This window comes from Vigna angularis, chromosome 1 (genome assembly GCF_016808095.1).
Source record: "Vigna angularis cultivar LongXiaoDou No.4 chromosome 1, ASM1680809v1, whole genome shotgun sequence".
NCBI lineage: Eukaryota > Viridiplantae > Streptophyta > Magnoliopsida > Fabales > Fabaceae > Vigna > Vigna angularis.
In genome coordinates, this window is record NC_068970.1 from 20,499,684 (window position 1) to 20,524,702 (window position 25,019).

Genomic DNA, 25,019 nt, shown 5'->3' on the forward strand with positions numbered 1-25,019 from the left:
TAGAATCAAATTATTGAAAAAAACAGTTAGACGCCTTTATAACACATTATTATAACGACGTGTCCAATACATAGCTCCAAGCACAAGCTCTTACATCGTATCTTGTTAAGCAACTCTTGGATAGTTTTTGTGCTTCCCACAGAAGACACAAACATATGTAGACTAAACCACAAATCAGATACTGTCCACTTGTTTTGGATTAAAAGAAAAGAAAAAGAACTTGGTACTTTTTCATTTTTGTTTCATTTATATATTCAGTTTAGAGAAGAGATGGAGGGATAAAAACATTATTAGGTAATTTAAGATATCGATAAGTATACTAACTCTATCATTGATAAGCCGTAATTTTTTAGAAACAAGTTTAAACCTTACTAAATAAAAACTCTAATCCTTTAGATAATTTTATCAAAAGTTCACATTAAATTTATATGTTTAAATTGATTAATTGATAAAGATTCTAAATTTATTACCCAATATTAAATACCAACAAAGAAATCAATAACTATGCAATTAAGAACAAAAACATAACACCACAATAATGAAAAAGAAGTATATTAAATATCACAAATTAAAAAGAGTGAAGATACATTTGGTCCAATCCTAATATATAAGGGAGTTAGTTATTCTTAGACATTCTCATCATTAAAAAAAAGGGATAGATGATGAGTGTCTCTAACCTGTGCTTTTGTCGTCTCTCCTATAGGGCTAGTTCCAAATTCCCAAAAGATATTTAATTCTATGACGTATTCTATTTAATGATTTTCGTAACACAAAAATCGTTAGGCGAATTGGAATTGTTGGACGACTTGACTTCTTTCCTTAGATGGCGTAGTCTTGCTTGCTAGGGAAAATGGACCGAACTAACTTGGCCTGTAAATTGCACTAAAATGAATTTTACTTGAATGATAATCCTTGGTTATTCTTCAATCTTCTTTAAGCCTTATTATGAACACTAACGTTTTAAAAGATAATTTATTATAAAATTGAAAATACTTTTATAAGAGTTGTTCTGTTTATTGTGTATTTTTTTTTATATGAATAAGTTGTATTCATACACTAATGCAAAAAAAACTTATGATATCATCAGTACCACGTTGACCCAAAATTCGACGTTAAGAATATGTCGCAACATTTTTTAAATATTTCATCCAAATTGACATCAGATCCTTCACAACAGCCAACAATTAACAATCTGACGTTCATCCCAAGACCAATAAGCGTTAAATAATGTCGGACTACCTCAGGTCCAACTTCATTTAACCTTTGTTGGCCTTAGGGTCGAAGTCAAGTTAGTAATTAACGTCTGTTGTGAGGGATCCAATCTTAATTTGACTTTTAAAATTTCAAAGTGCTCTCACTTTTCTCTTGTTTGCGAAAACCCCCCGTCAAATTGCAACAACAACATTAAACTTGCAGGAGCAAGTTCTTCAATCATTTGTAGTGATGCTCGTTTTGGCTCAAACTTTTACGTTCTGTTATTGTATTTTACATTAAGGTTGGTGTTTCATTTCACATTTTCTGTTATTTGTCACAAATTCAGAATTCTAAAGATTTGGTGATGAAAAACTTCAAATGGTCATAACTTTTGTTACAGACCTCGGATTGAAATACTTAAAAATAAAAGTTATTGAAAATGGCATGATGAATGCACAGACCAATATTAAAAGGATTGGGTCTCTGGAATTTTCAAAAATCAATCATTTAAGGGATAATTTTATTTTCTTAGCATTTTTTACCCATTTTTTTATATTGTATACTTTTATTTTAAATACCCACATTATTTATAAAATTCTAAAAATTTTATTGATGTATTCTTGTATTATATTGACTTTTTTTTTAAAAAAAACTCACTTGATGTTTGTTATTTCTACAACATACATTAACAAACATAAATGTATAAATATAACATATGTAAATTGACGTAGGTTTAAAAATCACATACATCAATTTACCTACCTCCGTTACAATATCAGACCTTCAACAAACATCAAAATCTAAAATAACATATTAAAAATCCTTTTTTGTTAGTAATAGATAAAAGAGAATAAATAATATTAAGTAATAACAAATCTTGTTAAAATAAAATAAATGTAATAACGTTCAAAAAGTTCGCTAATAAACACATTTATAAAATTAACAATACATAAAAGTATCAATAGGACTAATTTTTTTAAAGTATACTAATATTTTTAACAACTTGAGAGTCAAATTATTTGTTAAAGTACCTTCACTTACGAGATCAAGATCTTGAGATTAAGATCGTGATCTCGAGACCCCGTAAACGATAATGAATTAAAGACTTTCAGATTATAAGATTAATTAAAAAGATAATGATACTTTGACAACATTTTAACACTATCTACATGTCATTCTGTGATTGGTCTATATTGATGTTTATGATTATTATTATTGATTGTGGAATAATTTTGAACCAATCACATAATGACACGTAGATGCTATTAAAATATTGTCAAAGTATCATTATCCTAATTAAAAAAACACATAATTTTATAAACATTATCTCACCATGTGAGAACATTGTGATTTACAATTAAAGTACAATATGAAGAAAAAAAATCATTTACCCTATCAATGTACCAAAGACAAAAATCAAATTATTTGTAACACAGATGCATCTACTAAGAAAAGCATGATTAGCTAATAATGTCACAATGCATATCTTAGTTTAGCAAGTTAATCCGATAACATTAATGGTTGCACTAGTTATATAAAAATGGAAATGATCGTGGTTGTGTATAGTCCTTGTGATTTCTCATTTTTGTAGTTATCTACAATTAGAATTTATTTTGTGTCAAATGGAAAGACACCTATATATCGATCACTGAATCTTAGTTAGGAAGATACCTGCCATTGTATATTAACGTAATCAATTCCACTAAAAACAATATAAGCTAAATTAGCCATTTACAATCATACCACAAATGAGGAGACGTTTGAACCCAAATTTTCAATTATATTATTATTACTATATCAATATAATTATAATAACATTCATAACAAAAATATTAATAATATTATCGACTAAAATATCTCCATCTTCTTCTCATTTCCAACTACGTAATGCTCCATCATCATTAGACTATGATAATGTCATTTATCAATTCAACCATTCATTTATCATCCATACCTATATGTCACTCTTTATTGTCCACCAATGCCATAATTTGAGAAATATGGTCGAGTATGTCAACCATTTAAGTCGGTGACTTCTTTGAGGCATTTCAATTTACTTACGTGTGAGCTTAAAGTTTCATAATATATAAGATTGTACTTCATCAATATGTTGTGAAATTTTAAGTAAAAGTGGTGTTTCACTTTTATGCCCATAGTCCTTACTCGGCTCAATCACGTAGATATTTTTTTTTGTTTTTTTTTATTTAGTTCTTCTTGATCTTAACACTACACATGTCAAGAAAAAGCTTTGGATTTGATTTTTGACTAGAGGAAAGAGTAATGAATCAATAATTATTTTTTTATATAAATAAACGGAAACTGAAATTCTATATTAAACTCTTTTTCAATACATTGTTTTGTTTGGTTAAATTTATGGGTATTTTACTATCTCGATTCCTAATATTTAATGACTAAAAGGACTGATGTTGACAAGACTAAAATAAAATGAAGACTTTAGTGTACGTGAGTTTAAGGCTAAGTATAACATGATGGTTTTCTTCTTCTTTGTGACTAAGATGATTTAGGGTGTGTTTGTTTTTTAAGTTGGATTTGGAAAAGTGGATTTAAGGGGAAAAAGAGATGAGAGTGAGATTGTTTGGATTAAGAGAAAAAATAGTGAGAAATAAAAAGATTTGAAATAAAAAGATTTTAATAGAACTAAATAATATATATGATTAAAGAAAGGAAACTTAAAAATTAAAGAGTGCAAACAAAATAAGAGTTTAATAAACATCACTAATGCCTAAGTGTAATAAAAAGAGTTGTTTTTTGCGAAAGCATTTGTTACATAACGGTTAATAGAGAATTATCTTGATAATGGAAAGAATATATTTATATAGTAACAGTTATATATAAATATTCTGTTTATATTCTATAGTAAGGATTGGAATTTTTAGTAAGCATGATGAGATGTCTACATGTTACATCTTCAAATATTTATGGAACTATATTTCTTTTTATAGAGAAACTTTGATAAAGAAAAAAACAATTAACCTCCTTAAAGCGTTGTGTTATAAGAGTAGTGGTAATAATAATAGAAAATAACACTTTTTCTAAGTTTCTTTTCATTCTAATTTGAAAATGAGAGACACTGATTAATAGGGTCCATTTCAATTTTAACTATTCAATAAAAAAAAGCCTATAATAAAGAGTGAGCATGAAACAAATATGGCTAAGTTCCTAGCGCCATGTTGCTATTTTTCTCTATCTCTTAAAGCAATGTGTGGGTCCCACTCGAGAGTTGTCCTGAAGAAACATGGCAACAACAGGGATTAATAATGGAGGGAGACAAGGGATTACAATGGTTTAAAGAAAATACACATTAGAGTGTCGACAACAATATTATAGAATAATTAGTGGCAATGCAATTATTCAATTGTATTTTTTTTTTTATTTTACACTCATGAAAATATGTTTTCTTGGCTGTTGTTGCAACCATATTTGAATCATTATTCCATCTTCTTTTATTTCCACATTTTTTATTGGATCGGGCATTCAAATAATCCTTAAGACGCGTCTCTAGAATATTTGTAATTAAGGGTCAAAAGCTTCAAATAGTTATAATTGTATGTAAATTATATTGAATAACGAAAACAACAATGATTGAAACTTACTTACAATATTCAATATTCATATGTTGGTTAAAAAAACATTGATATTGTCATATTTAAATACTTTTTTTCTAAGCTACTTATATGTTGTACTTAGAAATTATTGGTGTATGTGTTTAAGATACTCATATTTGAAGGTAAATACAGAAAGAATATAATTTTTAGGAATACAAAGGCTAATGTTTTTTTCTTCTACTCAACTAAAGATCTGGCTGTTGTAGAAAGGTAGTTTGCAGGTTAGGAAATATTGATAGATCACATGAAATTGTGGAACGAAACAAAGAACAATACTGTTGCTCAGTAAATCTTGGGACGATAAAAGATCATTTACACTGAATACACTGAGAAAGTTTTTACTCTTTTTCTGTAATTATGTGAGATTGAAACTATGACAAGTCTATAAAGTGCAATTACATTTTGAAAACATAAAAAGTAAGATTGTCTGCCTTTATAATATTATTGTGTGTGCATTTAAAGATTAATAAATACAGAAATGAACTTTGCAGCATTAATGGATGAGTGCAACTAATAGTTGTTAGTTTTGCCTGGCTCAGCTCAAGTAATTTGTAGTTATTTAAGTAAGCATTGCTTAGAAAAGAAAGTGTTTCAAATTTTCTTAATTTAAAGATTAGTCTCCTAAAAATAAGAGATAAGGATAATAAAAATATCCTCACTTGCGTATATCTGCGGATAAAATTTGCGACAAATAGTTGGTACTAATAGATATTTATTACTCACGAATGCAGTTAGCAGATATTTTAATATTTTTTTTTAAACGAGTCGAAGACTGGTATTATACTATATTTACCTATGATATCCGTTTCCCACAAAATATAAAAATAAAATTTAATTATATTTTATTAAATTTAATTTAATTAAAATTAAAATTAATTTATATTTTATAAGGTTAAATTTAATTAAAATTAAATTTTAATTTATATTTATTTAATTTATATTATGTTTTATATATTTTTTATGATTTTATTTAAATTTTATTTTAATAATTCATAAAATATATTTTTTAAATATTTGCGACGCCAAATATCATTACCAGTCGAATTTAATTGCAAGTATTTTTTAAATAAATAGCAAACGGATAATAAGTAAATTCATTTTTTCGAATCAGATGAAGAATAAACATTACTCATACCCGACTTGTTTTTATCCAATAATATATAAAAGAAATAGAGTAAAAGAAATAGAGTAAAAGAAATAGAGTAAAAGAAATAGAGTATGTAACAATATGATTTTGGGATTAAACTTAAATTAGATGGATCACTTGCTTCTGACTCAAGAAAATACGGCATTTAAGACGCATCTTTGTCCAAATGTTGAAAACCTACTTTAACCACCCTTTAACTCAACAAAAAGTTTTAAAAAGGTACAATAGTTGACAAGTTTATTGGATGGAAAAGAGAGAAATCTCAAAGCATAAGGACCATAAGGTACGATTAGTGTATGTTTTGTTAATTTAACATGATCAAAAGTCGTCACTAGTATAAATGGAAAATAATTAAATTAAAATATAACTTTTTTAATTTTATTTTGCCGGTAGAAAGTTGAATTTAAACTAATATCTCATAAATAATAGATTAAATTACTTTTTACAAATCAAATACTACATAAATACTATTTGATCTGATCCGACAAATTATTATACTTATATTTCAGTGTAAGTTATTTAAAAGTAAAAGAAGAATAATAGACTCATACACTTTAAGTTTCACATCGATTAAGAATAACGTCAATTTATAATATATAAATAGATAGTAAATCTTATTTTACAAGTTAATTTTGTGGAGTTGAGTTATACTTAAAGTCAATTTCTTAACATGGTATTAGAGTTATGATTATAACTTATCCTAACGATATTTATTATTTGTTGAACATATTGTTCACTATCATATAATTATCTATATTAGCGATATTTGTTGTTTGTTAGACATATTATTTCACCTGCTATCGGACCGTTATCGGACTATCCATTAATGTTAGTCTGACACTCGATATGACTGAATTTTTATATTTAAAAAAAAATAGAAAAAAATAATATTAAATAAATGTGAAAATTTATATATGTAAAAATATATATTTTTTATTTAAAATATTTTTAAGAATGCTTCTTAAAGACACTAAACACTTAATTTAAAGAATAGAAAGATATTATGCATTCATTATGAAAATTTCTGGAGTTATACAGAGACTGTTTTGAAGAAACTGCATCCATGACTCCCTATAAAAAGGACCATAGAATACAAGTGAAATACTCAAAACCAGAGTGTTAGTCACAGTCCTCTTGTGTTCATCTCCCGCATTTTACCCTCAAAACTCATGGGTGCCAAAGCTACCTTCTTTCTTTTCTTCACCTTCTTTGCTTTATGCTCATCCTTCCCAGTGGAGAGGAACTATGTACCCTGCAAACACCTGGTCCTCTTCTTCCACGACATCATCTACAACGGAAGGAACGCTCTGAATGCAACCTCCGTAATAGTAGCAGCGCCACAAGGTGCCAACCTAACCAAACTGGCAAACCTCTTCCACTTCGGAAATCTAGTAGTTTTCGATGACCCCGTCACCTTGGACAACAACCTTCAGTCCGAACCTGTTGGTCGGGCACAGGGCTTCTACATTTACGACTCCAAGAACACTTTCTCTGCGTGCCTCGGATTCACCTTTGTTCTCAATAGCACACATCATGAGGGAACCATCACCCTCGCTGGAGCTGACCCCACCTTGAAGAAGACCAGAGACATCTCAGTCACCGGTGGAACTGGAGATTTCTTCATGCATAGAGGAATCGCCACCATTATGACCGATGCTTTTGAAGGTGAGGTTTATTTCCGCCTTCGTGTTGAAATCAAGTTTTATGAGTGTTGGTGATACATATATACACACACAAAGTTACATTACGGTAAATAAATGTGGCTGTTTCTGTCAACAGCCTCCTCTACTTACTGTTATTATTATATTAAATAAATATGGCTGTTTGTGTCTACAGCTTATTCTGATACTATGTGGTTTGCTTGTTGTAATAACGTTATTGGTTCTCAGTTCGAGACAATGCGTACTATATATGAAAAATCCTTTCAGCGTGTTTATCCTCCTCAAAAGTCAATACCATCCATTTCTTCACTCTCAAATCTTGTATAATGGAGAATCCTGAGCTCAGAAGCATGTTGGCCGGAGAAAAATTTGATGTTTAGAATTTGTTTTATGACATAAATATTTATGTGGATGTTGCGAGAATTCGTGAAAGATAATTTGTAATATATCAGCAAACTATTTTCAATAAATTCTTCAAAATGAAAACAACATTCAACTCACATTTAAACAATTTTATTATATAAATAACTTATATATATAGTCTTAACCGATAAACACCTGACTAAACTATAATGAATTAAAAAGTTATTTTTGTCGTACGAACCCATATCGATTACTTTAAGTTGTAAAAAAAATATATGCATGGAGATGTACGCTAATACTATTTAGTGAATATGTGTTACCATGTGACTCTTTACTAATACACTCACCTTAAATTCTTTCTCAAAAAAATATTGTTCCGAAAATTCATCTTCATAGGTGATTTTACACTGAACATGAAATCTTTTATTAGTGTACACAAATTCAATTCTCCTTCAAGTGTAATTTTGTAAGTTTATATAAATTTTATACATTCTTAATTCAATGCAGAAAAGTATTACATGATCTTAAAATCTATGACTTTTATGTATATTTCCTAATAGAAATTGTAAAAACCCAAAAAATATTAGTCTTCTTTTGTTCTAATTGTACCATCCCATTTTAATAGTAAAATACTGCTAAAATGAATATTACATATATGATAAATTAATTAATACAAGAAACAAACCTAAGAAAAACAATATCTACACCTGTAGATTTGTTCGGCTTCTTTACTGAATCTCCTCGATCACCTATCGCTGAAGTAACTAAAACAGATGTCTCCCTAACTCACACCAATCAAGTGATCATCGCAAAAGAGAAAACATACAAGGACAAACAACAGAAAAGCAAGGGTAAGCTAGATATAAAAGAGTTCATACAATTGTATCACATAACACATTCACATAATTATTCAAACAAGATAAATTAGTTCAGACATCCTAACATGTTATGACCTAGACTTGACCGTCCAGACTTAGAATGATTGCCGAGCTATGGCGGGTCATGCACTCGTGGTGGCCTCTACTGCTTTGCAAAACCATTGCCAATGAGTTTCACCCTACCACACTCACGAGGTTAGTCTGTTCCGGGCCTTGAGGCATACTGGAAGCCCCCAAGACTAAGACCTTCTGCTACTCCTCACGACATGGTTCAATCCTCTCTACTTGAGAATGAAAGACCATTGGAGTTTCAGGATAACCCCCAAGACTGAGCTCCCTGCAAATCATTCTAAACTTACACAGGGCACCACCATGAAACTTCTCCGTGAGGATCATGGAATTACGTCCATCAACCATACTTTAAAACCACATACTTTCATTCGCTTTAAATCACCATTCATACCTTTGAATCACATACTTTTATGTGTAGTTAACATTCATGTTTATGCTCTTTTATATAATACAAAACACTCTCAAACATACTTCAAAAACCAAACAACACCCAACATAGTACAACACAAGATGATAAAAAAAGATAATAAACTCAGAACTTTGGCACAGCACACTTCATTCGCAGAGCGAGACTAGGAGTTTCTCACACAGCGACACAACTCGTTGTGCGAATTAACTCACAAAGGTACCAGACTTCGAGCCCCTCGCATAGCGCACCCAGGTCACTATGCGAAAGCCCAAACAGAGACCAAAACCCTCACTCATTCGTTATGCGAATCATCAGACAGAGAACAACCATCTCCAGTCACTCGCACAGCGCACCAATTCGCTGTGCGAATGACTGAACAAAGAACACCTCACTGTAAGGACTCGCTGTGCAAAACTATCCGCACATCGAGTCTGCATAATCTGCAGAACGAAATTCTGCAGAATAATGCAACTCATACACCACTCACCAATTCTAAATATTTTGCCCAACTTCTAACACCCCTAGATTTTGTTATATACCTAATTAGACTTGTGTAAGTGATTATAAACCTTACTACCTGATAATGCTAATTCTTACCATTATCTAAGCATCATTTTAGTAGCAAAATCAACTCTTCTTTAGCTTATTACTTGCTTAAATCCTCTCTTTTATTTAGTTATAGTATTTATCTATATTTTGGGCTACATTACGTAAATAATACTCTAATCCCTTGTTTTCTTTGATCTATTTTGATGTTAGGAAGATCCTCCATTACATTGAAGAGCCTCGATGATCCAGGAAGTCATTGATTTAACAGTCATTTTCGCTTAAGCGAGAATAATTTAGCTTAAGCGAGAATGACTATCTTCTCCAAGAAGAATTCTCACTTAAGCGAGAATAATTTAGCTTAAGCGAGAATTCGGGCAGTATATATACTCACGAGGCAGAAAGAAAAATGGTCTTTGGTTCTTTGGAGGCGCGATTTCACGTCTAGAGCTCATGGAGGGCGCGAGGAGCTTGTGGGAACATCTCCTCCTCTTCCTTTGGGTCTCCTTCTTCTTCCATCTTCCATGTTTGTAAGCTTTAGGGTTCTCCATGGAAATGGAGAACCAGATTCATCTTGTTAGGGTTAGATGTAGCCTATGAACTCTTGTGTAATGAATGATTGTTTCGTATTTATAAATGCCTTTTCTATCTATTACTAGTATTCTTGTTTCCGATCTTAAAGCTTGCGTGTAATGGGAACGTTCATGACTTGATTTTAGGGTTTCATTGAGCCAGGGATGGGATATGAAATCTTGAACTGAAACAAGAGTCCTTGTGGGTCATTGAGCCAGGGATGGGATATGATTCACATGTTGTCTTAGATCCTAGTTCTTAATGCGGGTTTGCTTGTTAGATTGTCCAAGGGATTGGAGTTTGATAAGGAAAACCTAGGCTCTTTCACCTAAGGGATTAGGGCTAGAGTGTTTTAGTGGATTGACTTTAGTAAATTGATAGAGAGGAGATGAAATTGGTTATACACAAGAGTGCATTGGTGAAAACTAACCTTAACAATGTCATTTCATATCATTTCTAGTCTTTTCCATTTCCAAGTGCCTTCAATACCAAAGTCCAACCTTGTAATTACTTGTGAATTTATCTTTTTGCACATATTCTTAAATGATGAGTTGTTCTTGCGTCTAGATGAGTTGTTAATCGCACAATTTTCTAGTATTACGAGTCTCTTGGGAAAACGATACCTGGTCTTACCACGGTTTATTACTTGAACGATTCGGTACGCTTGCCGAAATCGCCTAACACTACCACCAATCTAAAGTGATTATGAACCAAATCCTATTCTAGAACATCAAATTTCTCAACTTAAAGACCCAAAATTCATTCTACCACTTTGTACATATTTTTGACCATTTTGATGACTCAACCATGTCAAATCTGACTTACCTAAATTATCCCAACAGATCAATTGAGCCCTTAACCTTCAATTCTCATTTCCACTACCTCACTTTCTCTAAAATGACTCTAAACAAGCACAATTCACTTCACTTTCTATCTAATCACTACTATAACAGATTACTCATATTTAATATGTTCAATTACAACTGCATACACCATCCAACTTAGTTCACAACCCTCATTTCACAGTTTCATGATTTGGCATTCAAAGAACAGATAATTTAATCTACTCAAAACTTAAGATTCAACTCAAATAGCACCATAACACAAAATTTATCACACACACATGTCATACTACTAATTAAAACAAAAATCTAGCTTCCCTTACCTTAGAGAAACGCAGCACAACTCACAGAAACCCCCAACAGAAGCTTGCATCGCAAGGAAATTCTACAAAAACTTACAACTCACCGATTTGTGATAGGAAACCAACCTTAGAACCCAAATTGAGCTAGAAATTGAAGAGAAACAACCAAATACATGCAAGTAGGAATCGTTGCATGATCACAGTCCAAGAACATACGAAAAAAGAGAGGGAATAACTTACCGGCTCAAAACAGGAAATTAATCGATAGGAGTTGTAGCCCTCAACACCACGATCGCCTAGACACTTCCTGATCGTCGAACAGACGACTTGAGATCAAGAACTCTTAGAGAACTAGAAAAGTGGTTTCTAGAGAGATGATACGTTTTAAAATAATGAAACTCGCTTATAACAAAACTATTTATAATAAAATCGTTTAAAATTAAAATAATCGAGTCTCACTATTTTTAGACTACCACCACTTCTAAAATATCATTTTCTGGAGTTTCACACTAATTTAATCTCATTTGATTAATATAAATATAACGTAGATCAATAATTTAAGAAGTGTATATTTCATTTTTAAGAAGAAAACATATAAATATTATATTAATAAGATAATGGGTCCGGCCAAGCATATATAAATAGTGTTTACCATTTATAAAATCCGCGTCTTATTATCATATTGGATATCTATTTAAAAATATTCGCATATATTTAAAGATATATGTCTGTATAAATACTTACGGATACTTAAAAAAGAAATTTTTTAATTTTTTAAAATACATCTAAATAAAATTACAATAAAATATATAAAATATAAAATAAATTATATTAGTGTTTTACTGTGTTTACTTTGTGCTCTTTTTTAAATATTAGTGTTGAGTAGCCTTATAATTATATTTGAAATCATTTGTGGAACACGTAACAAAATCAAGTTATTTATTATTCCCTCAAATTACCTGTTTAGGAGTTTTGATTTCTGGTAAGACAAAATATGTCACTCAAAATATAAAAAAAAATTAGTTAACAGGTCTCAAAATTCCTATATTAATATTAATAAGTTCAATTATTATGAGAGGTTATTGAAAATTTGTCTTAATAAATCTGATTTATTATGACTGGTATTTGTTTATCTATTATATTAAGTCCAACTTATGATAAACTTTTAGGCCATGACGGATTTTTAAAAATTTATCATAATAAATTTAACTTTGATGCTCGTTTATGTGTTATAATAAATTTAATTTATTATGATAGATTTTTATTATATTATAGAAAATTCAAACTTTTTATGATTATGCAAGTATGATGTGAAAATATGGATTATAAAAGGTCACATGTTATAAAAAATTTTATATGCATTAGTGTTAATTTTTTTAAACCATTTTATACATTGGAGGTAATGTGATCATTATTATAAGAAAAATAATAATTTACATTGGTAAAAAAATAAAAGAAATCTATTTTTGTAAATAATTTTATATTTAGGAGTGTGAACCGAGTTAGAATATACATCTTTTTTATTATCAGTAGATATGAAAATTATATAATGATGCATATAATGAAATCTTTTATAAAAACAAGATAAAAGTAGTGTCAAGATATCAGTACTCTAACTAAACTGGTGCAGTGATCCAATTATGGAGTAATTCAAGACTAAAATTAAATTTTGATAAAACTTTAACCAAACGTTAATCCTCTCCTTTTACGTCATTGACCAAACGTTAATCCTCTCCTTTTCCTAAGTCCATGCTGCTATTTGATTGTAGAAAGGTCCATCTAGGTATCAATTCAAATTCAAGCCAATTCTGAAAATAAAAGTTAGGACATTGCTATTAGTACCCCGAAATTAGCTATGTAAACCAACATCTTTGCACAAATGTGTTTGACTTTTAACATATCACAAGACAGTGGAAATAAGTTTTCGTGTTTGATTTCGCCAACATATACTAATGCAAACATTTGTTGAGATACAAATTTTTATTGCATTTATGTTGACTAATTACTAATATATAAACCGTTACTTATCTTTTGTCGACATATATAAAATAAAAAATATTATATATATATATATATATATATATATATATATATATATATATATATATATATATATATATATATATCTGAATCATATTTTACACATTATAAAAAAAATATGTTTTAGTTGTGAAGTGGAGTGTCAAATGTTAAACAAAAACATATTTTGGAAAGGTAGGAATTTTTCTACAAAATTTCATACACCTCAAATCAATTAACAAAATAGTTAATAAAGTTATCTTAATGCAGGCGTGTTATTGTGACATGAGATAAGCTTCTTCACCAAGAGTTTTCTCGCTAGAGGAAGAAATCAATTTAGGAGGAAAAAAGTTCTAACATTTTTCTAAAAGTGGAAATCTATATTTTCAAAAAAAAAATATTTTTACCTACTTTGTTAAAAATAAACATCCAAATGCATATATACACATGCATATTTTTCTTTAGAGATACTTTAAGCATCAATGCATGTTTTATTTATGACATTTAAATATTTGTATTAATGATTGATTAATATTCACTCCACAACAATCAGGTATGGTATACAAATCACCAGTAGTGCCATTTGGGTAATGAACCATGAAAGGTGTGAATTATAGACTCACTACACCCTCCGTTTTGAGATCAAATTTTAGAAAAATGATACCTTTGTACATGTTCTTTATTTCACCTTTCTAGAAATTAAATCCCAAAAGAATCTGAACTGAGTAAAAGAATTGACTCCATAATTTAATTTCTGCAAATTATTTTTCATAGTTCTGTAATTTAAATTAAGAAAACTCAACTTTTTACATTCTGGAACACACTTTTTGAAGAACGAGAAATACATTTTTGAAATTTTATATTAACTCAAAATTCCATGGTCTGAAGACAATAAAATAAGTAGGACTTACACACTTCCCGTCCCTCTAAAATAGGCAGTCTTATTACCCATCGAATATGAAAAAAATAACAAATATTTTTTACTTTTAATTTTAACTTTTATACAATTATTTAAAAATAAAATTTTTAAAATATAAACTTGAATAAAAAATAATTTTAATAAAATTCTGTAATAAAGTATTGGTGTAAATAATTTGGTCCTTCTAAAACTACAAATTTAAATAAATTACACAATACAATATAGGTTTTCTTAAAAAATTATCATTTTAAAAATAAGTTCAATTAATAAGCATAAACAAAAAATATAAACATGCAAAATTAAACTTTAAACACGACTTTAATGATTCATGTTCCTCACGCCAATAATATTATTTTGATTTCTTGATTTGTTTTAAAAAATTTGTAAATAATTTTTTTCTAAAAGTGGTAGAGTGTTATCTAACACTTGGATATCCGTACATGTTGCGTTAATTAATTAAAATATGTGTACCTGATACCTACAGACATATGTTGATTAAAAATATTTGTTCATTAAAAAATCTCCCAAATATGATTTCAGATTGTTTTTGTCTTTGATATTTAAAATAAAATTTTCTAGTTCCTAAAAAAAAAGTTTGTTTTATTCTCGGCATAGGGTAGATCCGCAAGAATCGTTTTCCCAATAGTCGTGCTTTCTGAAGTTGTATCATGTATTGGAATAGTTGTGGTTAGGTTTGAAAAGCTTCATCTGTAAGTGATGGAACTCACCTTATCAGAAAACACAGTACAACGGGGCTACTCCCACTCTATCATAAATCGTTGGTGCTTGTTTTTCTTCCTTTTGCATTGATGTGCCATAGAATCTTCTCATCCACAAACATATACATTACATCTCCATGTGATCATGTCGCCTCCAACAACCGTCGCAGTTTGCTTTTCAGAACATATCACATACATACCATTCATAACAAAATCAGAAATTCAGCAGCTGCTCAAATTCATCAACAAGCCTAAACTATAGTATTCTTCACTGAATATGCCTATTATCACCATGCACGTGTGCTGCAATTTATGTCTGACTTTTCTACCAAAATATTCCACACCATAAGCCATAAATATGTAACTATTCATTTCCATATACTTTGAATCAAAAGCCAGATGTATTACATGGTAACTCTTCTCAAACAAATTGAATAGACACCCCCACAATTTATCTACATTACATAAAGCAAAAAAGTCTGGAAAAAATACAAGTTTATGTACCTTCCAGGGTTTTTTTCTTACATTTTTAACTTTTCATAATAAACTAAATTACAGTTAAACTAGAATCTTTGTCAAAGTGAACTTGATAATAAAGTTCACATCCTAAAACAGGTAAAATAAGGTTTTGGTGTCGTTGGATTATTTTTACTTCTTCTCTTGTATACTGTGTTATTATTCTAGCACCGCCAAGCTGACGTGGAAACCATCGCTCGTTCATGCCAGCAGAGCACCAATTCAGCATGTCGTTTTTCCACGTGGAACCCTCTGATTTGCACCTTCGCCAGCAAACACTCCGCTTGATAATCGGCGAATTGGCTCAGCTGCACTGGCCTCATTCCGGCGCCGTAAAATGCCTCCCTCCACGCTGGTGACCTCCTCCTTGCGCTTTCCACCGCTGCGAAGATCTTCGGCCGCAGAAGAAGCATCTCGATCCTCCTCACCCACTCGCCGCCTCCCCCGGCCGCCACAGACGCATCCAGCGAGTCCAGCATCATGGAGTAAAATTCCAAGCTGTTCACCACGCCTCGCCGAAAAGAGGCCGCAGCGGTAGCCTCCGTCCACCCCTCGCCGTCCACGAACACCACCACTCCGGGCGCCATCCTTCTCACGTCGGCGAGGAACGCGCCGACGGATCCGAGGCGGCAAAAGATCGCCGGCGACAGCAGCACCGCGATCTTCTCGCCGTCGACGAACCTTACCGCCTTGAATGACACCGCCTCGAAGGTCCGAAGCGGGACGAAGTCCACCTGAACGCGGATTCCGAGGTCATGCGCAAATTGGTTGAGATTCTCGCGGACGAGGCGGCTCTCCACGGCGTACTCCTCTGGCACGACTGCCGTGATGCGGAGGAGCAGCGAAGCGCCGGCGGCCTTCTCCGCGATCTCTTTCATGAGGGAGGCGTATTGGATCCCGAGCCCGATTTCGAAATCGATGACGTGCACAAAGGAGGATCCGTTTAGGGTTTCTAGCAAGGCCTGGTTGGTGGTGAAGATAGAGAACATTGGGATGGGAGAGATTCCCGAGAAGGCCTTGAAAGTTTTGATGGTTTGAACAATCTCGGCCATGGAGGAGAGGCGGTTGGAAGCGGCACGGTTGGAACCGGAGAGAATGGAATGGAGAGCATCTTTGAAGTGAAACGCGGCTCGGTGGAGCGGTTTGGCCATGGGTGAGCGAATGAGGCGGCTGTTGAGGCGTTCGAGTATGGCTTGAGCCAGTTGGAAGTGACTGTTGTCGAAGCAATCGGCGGCGCGGATAAGCTCTTCGATGAAGTCCCAGTTGTTAACGTTGATGGTGGGGTTGTGGTGGTGGTGGTTGAGGTCGTGAAAGGAATGGTCCAAAGGGTTGGTGGTGGTGTAGTTGTAGGGGAGGTTTTGGTTGTAAATTTCTGAAAGAGAGGTGAAGTCGGGAGGGTGATCAAAGGGTGGGTCATGAGAAGGTGGAAAATCAGGGATGCATGGATTGATGTTGTTAGGCTTGGAGAGGGTTGTGGGAGAATCTTCGGGTAAGGCTAGGTCCTTCATGATGGACTCCCACCAATCGGAATTTGGCAAGACATGATCGTCCAGGTCTAGGCTGTTGTTGGTATTGGTAGTGGTAGTGGTAGTGGTGGTGAGGTTGTGTTGGGGTTCTGGTTTGGGGACAGTTGGTTTCTTTTCGGGACTGGGGCTGCGGCAGAGGTCGAGGACGGAGGTGGGTTCGTAGGTGAAGGTGGTGTTGGTGGTGGTGGTGGTGTGGAGGAGGAGGTTTGGGTTGGGAGAATGGGTATTGGGCTGTTGGGATGAGGGAACTCTCATCTCTAAGCGAAGGAAAAGCTGTGTTGATGATATGATGATGATGATGCCTTTGTGGCTTTCCCAACAGAGTTGTTCTATTCTTGTTTGTTCGATGGCTACTTTCCTTGGGAAACGTGGAAGAGTTTAGGAGACTGAGAGAAGCCTTTTTATCTTTGCGTGTCCTGTGGTCTCTATGTGTGTGTGCGTGTGTCTAAACCAGCCTCTTGTGGGTTACACTTAATATCTCTATCGCTCTCTCTCGAATGCCATCTATCAATACATCCATGCATACATACCATGCATCTTCTACCACCATCTCAAGCTTCTACGTCAAGCTGCCCTAAACCTCCTTCTTGCCTTTTCATTTTACTTTTTTCCCTCCACACCTATACACTTACCTAAAACTCCTTGCCTGTTCTTTATATATTAGTGTTTTGAATAATAATATATTAGAATCTGTTCTATATAATAATAATGCATGAATCACCACTATTATTGATATTATTATTATTATTATTAATAAGCTTCAAACAAATCTAAAATTATTGGAATCGGTTTCAAATGACAAGAGAACCAATTTCTACACAAGCTTCACAAAATCGATTCCATCATATTCCGGAACCAATTTTTCTTTCAACACAGCTCTTTATATGTACTCACTAATCTATCTCACCAAATCTCATTCTTGATTTAATCGCTGGGCGTGAACTTCGCATTAAAAGGGTAAAATAGTGACAGCACTAAAGCTCCAAGTTAAACAGTTGAAATTGGTCCCGCAAAAGCTGTGTATAATGGACCCTCCAAGACAAGTACTACCACCATCTTTTTTATACATATAAAGAGAAGTTAAGGGAAAAGGTTCATCATTAGCTACTTTCCATGGAGGGTTTAGTTGCTTTATCTTTCACTGCATCAAAAAAATTTCCATTTCAACGTACAACTTCTAAATGAAATACTAATTTGAAAAGTTTAGGAAATTTCAATTTTTAAGAAACTAAAATTATCATTTACTTTTTTAAAATAATTTTATGTTTTTGTTAATAATGCACAAGTCACACTACCTTAAATTTTCTTTTTCTTGTCGGAAATAAATTTAGTTTTTGTTACAATAAAAAAATATCTATCAGTTTCAATATGACCGATAATTTAACAAGAGAAAATTATGATAAACCGTCATTCGAATACATTTAATTATTATGAGCCTTGAACGAAAATCAAATAGAATATCTTAGTGCAGAGAAGTAAGTATCGATGTTAAATGTGAAAATGGTTCAAGTTAAGAAAACAGCGTTGATGAAAAGGAATAAAGTGCTTTTGACTTACTCGGTTTTATTAAAGTTGAGCAGTAAAAAATGTTGGGAATTAATGATGATGTTTAAGCAGCATGCATGGATAGTACATCCAATCACATCGACTAAATAGTCCGTACAAAGAAAGAAAGTACTTTAGCTTTATTCTTTTGCTGAGATAGATGCATGACTCATGTGCCAGGTTTTCATATCCCAATTCATTGTCACTATTACTATTATTATTACTAAGCTTCACTTGTTTATGGCCTTGTTTGACATTCTAATTCAATCATCTTTTTCGGCTAAAAAGCATAATCACTTGCATCTTTTGCTTCTAGTTTCATAACAGTACTTCATCTCTTTTATATATATATATATATATATATATATAAATTAAAACAAATTTAAGTATTAACTTATTACATAATTAACTAATTTTCATCAACTTTCATCTCAAAATTTTTGATCTTTTTATCATATTTTTCGAAACAACACTACATTCACCTCATTTCTCCCTCAAATTCACTTAAAACCACTTTTACAAATTTATCTTCAAATTCAAAAACAGCAAGTTAAATTTGATTGCACACAAAAGAAGAAAATATCCATCATATAAAATAAGGGTTTTTTTTTTTAAATATCTTTGAAGAAATAAGTTTACCCCAATTATATATATATATATATATATATATATATATATATATATATATATTCATATAATTTGTTTATTTTTATGTAATTCTCTTTAAATTTTACATATTATTTTATAAGGTTAAATTTTACATATTATTTTATAAGGTTAAATTTAACATCAAATAGTTAACTACTTAGAGAAATGGAATACGTGAAAAAAAAAAGAGAACTTCAAAGTCAAAAAAGGAAATATAAATAGTGTTGTAATACGTGGAAGATAAGATAAAATAATATCTAATAAATTATTATAAGTAGAGAAGTATATCTGTTAAATATATAATAGTCTTCGTGTATCTACGTTATGGGATAATTGTGCAATTCAGAACAATATTTTCTTGTATAATTATTTATTAGAAATCAAATTCATAATAATTGTTGGATTGAGCCTTTTTAACTTGATCAAAAGGTACAGTTGATAGATATGATGTAACTTTTCCATTTAAGATCAAATAAGTTCAAACGTCAATATTTAATTGTGACTTGGTTCACTTGATATCTGTTAAGAGATAATTGATACAACATATAACAATTTAATTATTATTTATCCACATGATAATAATCTAAAATATTTAAAATTAAATTACCCACAATTTTAAATATGTGGTATAAGTTATCCACACTTTTTAATATATGATCTAAACTACCCAAAAAAATATTTAAAATGTGGTATAAACTATCCATGTTTTAATAACGGTTGTTTATAACTATCCACATTTTCTAATGTGTTGCTTAAAGTATATAAACAACGTTTTTGTTATACATTTTAAATTAAAGAAAAGTAACTCAGTATATAACCAATAATAAAAAAATCATGCTTTATTCCTATTTTGGGCAATAGTCTTTTAACCTTTGTCATATAAGTGTTGTCTCATCTATAAAATGGTGTAGTGGGATAAGATTTGAAGTAAAATTATATGGAAGAAGTTGATTATCGTAAACCATTATTTTTGCAAAGACTCAACCAATCTTTATGTTATAGATAATAATTTGCTTTATGTACATTTCCAGCATTTTTAATTTTCTACTATGTTGTAGATAATAATTTGCCTAGTGTACACTTCCAACATGTTTATTTATCTACCTTAAAAGAAAAAAAAAACTTAATCTAGAAGGTATTATGAGTAGTAATAGTATGGGGAATTTGGAATCATATAAATAAGACATTAATATTTACACAAGGAAAGGTGGATGTTGAGAAAATCTTTAGCTTAGCAGAGTTAAACGTGAAACATATAATTTCAAATGTGACATTCTTTTTTTAGGATTGGAACTAATGTCCTATTGAATGCTTAAAAACATTGTGAGCTCAAGGTACCTAGAAACAGGCCAAATCAAAGGATAAGCCATTTAGATCTAATGGAATACAGAAAATATAATGTAATGTATAATTTAGAATGGAATACGAAACCAATACTATTGACAACAATGAAATACAAAAGTGCATATATATATGTTTTTTTTGTGCCTTGCATGTATTCAAATACAAGGGGTAAAAGTGCAACTTAACACAAATTGCAACATCCTAAAATGTGAACCATTGAAGCAAATCAACAACAAAACAGAAACTGCTGAAAGCTTAGAATTGCATGGATGCTACTACAAAGGAATTTTATCATATACAAATGACATATTACTGAACTAATATACGTTGAAATGACCTCAAGACCTGTTTGTTGCATTTGCTAAATTTAAAACATATTCATATATATTCAGGTTCTATTTAAAAAAAAAACAATGAGGATTCTTGATGAACAAGCGTTTGGATAATAATTTGAGAATTATGGCATGTTTATTTGCTAAATAGACAGGTATTCAAAATGTTTGGTCTAATTGTAATATCCATATAATCAACTGTCTTTTGTAGAAGGGTTGAGACACTCTAAATGTCTCTTTGTATATATTATAATATATCTATATATAATATATATACTTTGGTGAGAAAAAAAATATTATAGATAATAAAATATTGCGAGTTATAAAATAAAAAATAAAATATGTATCACTTGAATATTAATCAGAACTTTTTAACCTGGCGAATTCTGAAACTGATTTGGTAATTTTTTACATAACGTTTATAATATAATTATGAGGGTGTTCACTTCTTGCAATTTTACTGCATCTGATATAGGATATCGGTTGTAGTGTAAAAGCTAGTCTTGGATGAGATTCATGTATTTTTATTTTTCTTTTTTAGAAATTATGCATGGGTTGGAACAACTCAACTCTACTTATTTAATATTTTTTCACGATGTATCTTAGAGTTTAGTTTAGTTCTCTGTTACATATTAAAAATAAATAAATTTTTCATGTGTAGGTAAAAAAGGAGTCTTTAAATCAATACTCAAAAGTGAGATTCATGTCTTATCTCTTCATTTCATAAAACATGACACATTTTCTTTGTCAATTATACAAAGTTATACTTATGTACAGAGTGAAGGAAAAAAATGCTTGAAGTTTATAAAAAGGGCCTTATATAATGAGCCAAAAATATTTATGTAGGAACAATGATAAGTTTGTAGCCACCTATATTGTTGATAGTTAATCTAGTTTGAGTGATATAAATCAAGAAAACACCACAATGTTGTCTTGTTTATGTCAAATATTAAATAGAATAAAACTATGTTTTTAACTAATCATGTTTTCGTCTACCATCACTACCTCCGTTTATGATTATCGAATTCGTTCCAAATGCAAGACATGATATTGTATTAATGTTATCTTATACGAATACTAAATAGAATTAAAATTTATGTACCTTTTATCCTATTACACATGTTCTTAATTTACATTTATATCTCGTCATATTTAAACAAGAAACATGTCCTCCTAGTATATACATTAAAACTTATGCGAATAAAACTTGTATGGTATATAGTATAGATCGAACGGTTAACACTCAGGACCATTCGGTCCATCCACTACATCAACAATGTTGGGCCATAATTGAGTCAGCGTTTAAGTTATTATTGGACCAATAGTCCAGCAGACGATAAAATAATCAAAGATATCTGATTAAAGATATTGATAAGCCGTTTATGAGTAACTAATCGAATATAAAGGTAAGTTTGTTTTTATTTTATTGGATCTGTGCTAGTTTAGGATGCATGAAATGACTTATAAAAATTTAAGGTCAAGGCCAAAAATCAGGTATATTCGACTAGATCCAAAATACTCAATTTTATTAAACAATTCACTAAACCGCTCCTAACTTAAACGTCAGAGTGTCTTTTGCAGGTATCTCCCGTTAAGAATACAAGCGAGGCAGACAACTCAAACATTAAAAAGTAGGAAAGTCACGTTAGAAAGATACATCTCTCAGTCCAACACATATCCATACAGAAACAAAACTATATTATTATTTATTTAAAATTGTATTTTTTTCATACTAATTATTTAAACTAATTATTTACTGAAATGGAAAATAAGTCAGCCTTATTTTTTAACAAATAATATATTGTTTTAAGTCTGTTTGTATATTTATATGAGGTAAAATGTATTCTTTTATATACTTTTTTAATTTATATAAAAATGTGTGAAACTTTTTAAAATATTTGAATTATTTATTAATATAATTTTTAGAATATTTATTTAATTACTCTAAATTTATGTTTTAAATTAACTATTTATTTTTTTTACTTTTTATTTATATTTAAACTTAATTCTCATATATATATATATATATATATATATATATATATATATATATATATATATATATATATATATATATATATTTTGGAGACGTGAGACTAGCAAGTGACGTTTTATGGTGATGTATGAGAAGTGTGGAGCCAGTGAGTGGTATAGTTGATTGCTAAACAAATCAAGCAGAAGGACCTTGTTTAAATTTATAAAGATGCTTAGGACATGTATCATACATGCTTAGTAATTTTACTATGGAACAAAACTAATGTCATTAAAATTTCTCAAAAATAACTCGTTGCTTATGGAAGTAATTATTGTTTAAATTTAAAATTTACTATTTGTTTTGTAAGATGACAACCACTATCATGATTTACACATATGCCATTGAGATCATATATCATTCACACATAAAGATTTTGACTAAAGATCAAAACCGAAAATGTAATAGTTATATAGTTTCATTTAATTTTCGTTGTTACACATTTATTTAAATCTTATGCAGTAGATATTATTTTAAATTAATATGTTGTTATTCATTATCGATTAATTAATTTCAATGAAAAAATTAATTATTTTTCTCCAAAAAATTAATTTGAAAAATAAAGACTATCAAATACTATAATTAATTCTAAATACAAATATAAAAAAGTTCCCTTTAAAAAAATAATATAAAACCATACAACGGTTTTATACATGAATGAAATTTTAGAATATTTTATATGAAAAATTAAAAAGCTTCTGTAACGAAAAGGATAGTTTTTTAATATTTTTAAATAATAGTAGTAGTTATAATTAAATCTGATGGCTTATTTTAAATTATTTTAGCATAATCATTTTAATTTTTTTTTAAAAGACACATTAATTTAAATTTTGTTTCTAAAATTAACGTGAAAATGAATAAAACTTATTTTTTTTATAACAGGCTTTTACCCTAAACAAAGGGAACACAACTAAACGAGTAAAAGGAAATCATAAAAGGGATGTCACAAAATAAATAAAATGTGAAAAAAAAAAGATATATACATATTGATAATTGTATCATTATGAAGGAAATATACATATATTTATTATTATAGAGGTACTTTATATATATAAATATATATTTGATATGATTGTAGAAAAGTTGTGTAAAAGTATGTTATAAAAAGAATTTGTGGGATGGAATATATTCGTAAGTATGAGGATACATATAATATGTTACGTGACAGATAGAGCATAAAGATTTTTGTTAGATAGAAATATGTCCCTTCGTTTACATAGCGAAGACACACCGCACATATCTTTATCTACCACACCTCCATTATTGTAAATTATGTTGCACTTTTTTTTTTTGTTAATGGAATTACCACTTTAACAGAAAGTTTGGCCACCTAAAAAATAAAGTCTCTTTATGCCCATTTTCTATTCCAAACGTAACACCATCTCTCTACTCTTCTACCACACTTGTCATTACATGCATTACCTCTTTCATTACCACCTTTTCACAATTCTCTTTTCCATATTCTAATCACTTATTTTAATCACTTATTATTCTAATCACTTATTAGAATCATCCCTTACACAACTTATTACATATAGGATCCAATGCTAGCTCTCTATTGCAAATTTTGTTTACACTTTCTTGTATATTCTTTAAACAACCAAAGAAAACAAATCCATTCATTGTTTGGATAAAGTGTTTGATAATCAACTTTTCATAATCATATATTTGTTTACTCAGTCCTTCTACAATGTAATTACTTGCATATTCTATTAACTAAGATTATATGGTGTATCCGAAAACTAATTAAGATGACATCATGTAATACTCTGGCTAATAATACATGTATAAAAGGTTGTGAATATA

The 25,019-nt window shown here is 30.4% G+C and overlaps 2 protein-coding genes across 2 annotated transcripts; one reads left to right on the forward strand and one right to left on the reverse strand.

Annotated features, from left to right (window-relative positions):
- Nucleotides 1–7,084: 7,084 nt before the first annotated feature.
- Nucleotides 7,085–7,985, forward strand: LOC108340760 (disease resistance response protein 206). The gene has a single exon (XM_017578328.2). The coding sequence runs from the start codon at nucleotides 7,137–7,139 to the stop codon at nucleotides 7,683–7,685; it is 549 nt and encodes a 182-aa protein (XP_017433817.1). The 5' UTR covers nucleotides 7,085–7,136; the 3' UTR covers nucleotides 7,686–7,985.
- Nucleotides 7,986–15,614: 7,629 nt separating this feature from the next.
- On the reverse strand, nucleotides 15,615–17,863 carry LOC108331835 (scarecrow-like protein 15). Its single transcript, XM_017566805.2, has one exon. It carries the CDS (start codon nucleotides 17,565–17,567, stop codon nucleotides 15,951–15,953), a length of 1,617 nt encoding a protein of 538 aa, XP_017422294.1. The 5' UTR covers nucleotides 17,568–17,863; the 3' UTR covers nucleotides 15,615–15,950.
- Nucleotides 17,864–25,019: the final 7,156 nt, after the last annotated feature.